Below are 3,377 nucleotides of genomic sequence, written 5' to 3'. Positions count from 1 at the left end.
GACACACACACACACACACACACACACACACACACACACACACACACACACACACACACACACACACACACAAAACTCAAATGAGCATTTGTGCTTAGCGCTCTTCCCTCTTGTTGCCACAGCAACGCAGCCCTTGCCTCCATAATGGCACATGGCCCCTTTATAAAAAGCTAGTGCTTCTACAGTACGCATGCAAATAATTTTGCTTTTGTTCATCACAAATTAAGGTAGGCACATTGCCACAGAACAATAATCACAATCAGATTAATTGGCCAGGTACGTAAAACACACAAGGAATTTACCTTCCCAGGTACATGACAGTGTTTTGTTCAAAACAGTACGCTTATGCTAGGAACAAACCATAAAGAAATAGCGCATTTGTAATGTTGTAAGTAGTACTGTTCATCTATTGTACACCAACTACAGTAAACATGTTTCAGAAGATTTTACTTCACAGGTGACAAACTCAAGGCACGGCAGTCTGATCAGGCCTACTGTCGACTTCCAAATTCTTGGTGAATAGTCTTTTAATTTGGGCAGAAATTCTGAAGCAAAATTAGATTCTTTTCTCCCCATTTTTCTACAAATTTTACATATTTTCCTCCCCACCAAATCCTTCCTGAACATGAACTGAACCGTTGGATGCGTAAATATTTGCTGGTCACAATTTTCTTCTACTTCTAAATCTCAAGCTGAATTTGTGGTAACATTACAATGTAATGGAGGGCCAACTTTGAATATGTCAGGGGTGGCAAATTAAATTGTTGCCACGGGCCACATCGTAGTTATCGTTTCCTTTGGATGGCTGTCCGTTGCTGATTACTTTTAACCTCTGGGGAGCAAGACAAGATCCCCAAATGAGGAACGCAGGGATGATTCTGTTTTGTCAGACTGCACATAAAACATCAGCGTTCTTCACCATTGCTTTCCCTAAAATAAAGACAAGTTAGCCACTGACCTCACAGTTGCGTCCGGCAAAGCCCTGACCGCACGTGCAGGTGTACTCCCAGGTGTCCTCTGGCCTGCCTGGAGACAGAAGGGCCAGGCAGAGCCCACCGTTGAGACAGGGTTGACCTTCGCAGGGGTCCAGCTGAGCCGCAGCCCGGGTCGGCGTGGGTTCGGCCGGTGCCGGGGTGTCCGGAGCCAGCTGGAACGGGGAGGGGACGGCGCTTACGCCGCAGTTGAGAAGCGAGGGGAGAAGAAGGAGGAGAGACAAGGCAGGCGTGAAGCTCAAACTCATCCTGAAGCTCGTACTTGTCTATATTGGCTCTGCAGAGCGTGTGTGAGGAACCTCACTACCCGAATGTGGAACCTCTGCTGGATACAGGCAGGCAACAATGGAAGCCGGCTGAGAGGACGGTTGGGATGCAGTATAAGAACAGAAGGAGCAAGAGAGAGGGTGGGCGCTCTGCTCTGCACTGTGTGTGATGACGACACGCGCACCCACACTTACATCCCGCTCCCGCCCTCCTACACTGTGAGAGTCACAGTGATGCTTTCCCCTTTCAATAGGTGTAGCCTCTGATTGGAGCCGGCCTTTCACTGAGGCTGAGGTGAGAAAATTAGATAATAGCCTCACTTTGAGGAAAATGACCAATTACAGCTCAGCTGTTTTCTGGATTTGGTCATGTGATGTTCGCATGCGAAGCTCTTCGACACTGTGTCGACAGCAAGTGGCATAAACAAGGCAAAATGCCCGCCCCCTGAAATGGATAAAAATAGGTGGATTTTGATGCTTAATTCATATTCCGCAATCGCAATGTTGATCAAACGACCATCTTTAGACTCATTTTCTGAACCGCTTTATCCTCACTAGGGTTGCTGGAGCCTATCCCAGCTGTCTTCGGGCAGTAGGCTGGGGACACCCCGAACCGGTTGCCAGCCAATCGCAGGGCACACAGAAACGAGCAAGCATTCGCACTCACACTCACACGTAGGGACAATTTAGAGTGTCCAATCAGCCTGCCATGCATGTTTTTGGAATGTGGGAGGAAACCGGAGGACCCGGAGAAGCTACAACGTTCAATATCTCGGAATGTGAATAGCGATTCAAAGTGCACCAAAAACGGTGCAAGGCACTGCGCTCCGACTGGGGACATGGTGCACAAGTGCCGGGTGTGTTCAGAAATGAATGAAAGCGGAGCACACTCGACCTCTCCGAACATACTCACTCAGAGGACATCAGAGTGAATTTCCGAACGCGACTTAGGTTAATTAGCTTGCAGTCCATCTCAGCAATGGCTCGTTACCAACCATTAATTATGGTGACCACATACATATACATATATTATACATGCACACATACATATATATACCTGTATATAGATATTATATAGATATACACACACGCACTGATATACACACATTTATACATATGCATTGTACACACCCCAAATATTGCAGGTATGTTTTGACAGAATGAACCAACCTTTTCAGTTTGGCAAGGATGAGGACCCAAGGATGAAGAGGCTGTTGCACGCGAGCGCGCGCGCGCGCAGACACACACACACACGCACACACACACACACACACACACACACACACACACACACAACACACACACACACACACACACACACACACACACACACACACGCACACACTAGATTCAAAGTTACGAAACAAACAGAATGCAACATGACTTGTCTAGGTTTGAGACAACAAACAAGAGATGACTCGGATAATGAACCGAGGACTGAACGGAATCAGCGAACTAAATACAAACTGACCAGACAACGAAGAACACTTTGACAAAACAAGTGGTTGAGGAAGCCCTTTGGAAGAAAAGGGATTGTAATAACAAGGACAGGTAGCCCTAAAAATCTAACGATACAGACAAAGGGACACAAGGAAAACAAGATCAAACTAAATTCTAATCAAAGCCAAATGAACAAAGACAGATCATGAAATCACTTCAAAAGATTAGGTCCTGACAAAATCAATTTGGACAACAGATCCATCAAAGCTGCAACCAAATTACACCAGTCCCCAAAATTTCCAGAACAGTCGAGAAATAAAGTAAAAAACATCCATTGGTCTGGAAAGGGTTTCAAAGGCCTTTTTTTTTTTTTTTTTAAGCTTTAGCATCCTAGCGAACAGGCATGCTTTCGGCACATGTTGAAATTGGTATAGTTATTAGAAATTGAACATTTCTGTGGTTTGGTAAACTAATAAGCTAAATCTAAAGCAGTTATCAAAAAGAGAAGCGATGACAGCAACAGTAAGTTAATTTCGATGAATATTATGCACGTATGCACGCAACTTTGCGCATGAAACCGCCATGCCATCTCTCGAATATGGTTGAAGGGACATTCGACTTGGAGAGAACCACTGATACATTGAGTGAAGAGCAGCAAAGCAATAAGCAATGACCAAAC

At 45.4% G+C, this 3,377-nt stretch overlaps 1 protein-coding gene across 1 annotated transcript in view; it reads right to left on the bottom strand.

The window, feature by feature from the left end:
• The window catches only part of dner (delta/notch-like EGF repeat containing), a 56,328-nt gene extending 54,700 nt beyond the window's left edge, over nt 1-1,628 (bottom strand). Inside the window, exon 1 of the mRNA XM_019886062.1 lies at nt 959-1,628. Coding sequence (XP_019741621.1) covers nt 959-1,240 — 282 coding nt within the window. The 5' untranslated portion in view covers nt 1,241-1,628. The remainder of the gene's footprint in view (nt 1-958) is intronic.
• Nucleotides 1,629-3,377: the final 1,749 nt, after the last annotated feature.

This window comes from Hippocampus comes, unplaced genomic scaffold (genome assembly GCF_001891065.2).
Source record: "Hippocampus comes isolate QL1 unplaced genomic scaffold, H_comes_QL1_v1.1 scaffold29, whole genome shotgun sequence".
NCBI classification, from domain to species: Eukaryota; Metazoa; Chordata; class Actinopteri; order Syngnathiformes; family Syngnathidae; genus Hippocampus; species Hippocampus comes.
This window is presented reverse-complemented; position numbering and strand designations above follow the sequence as displayed.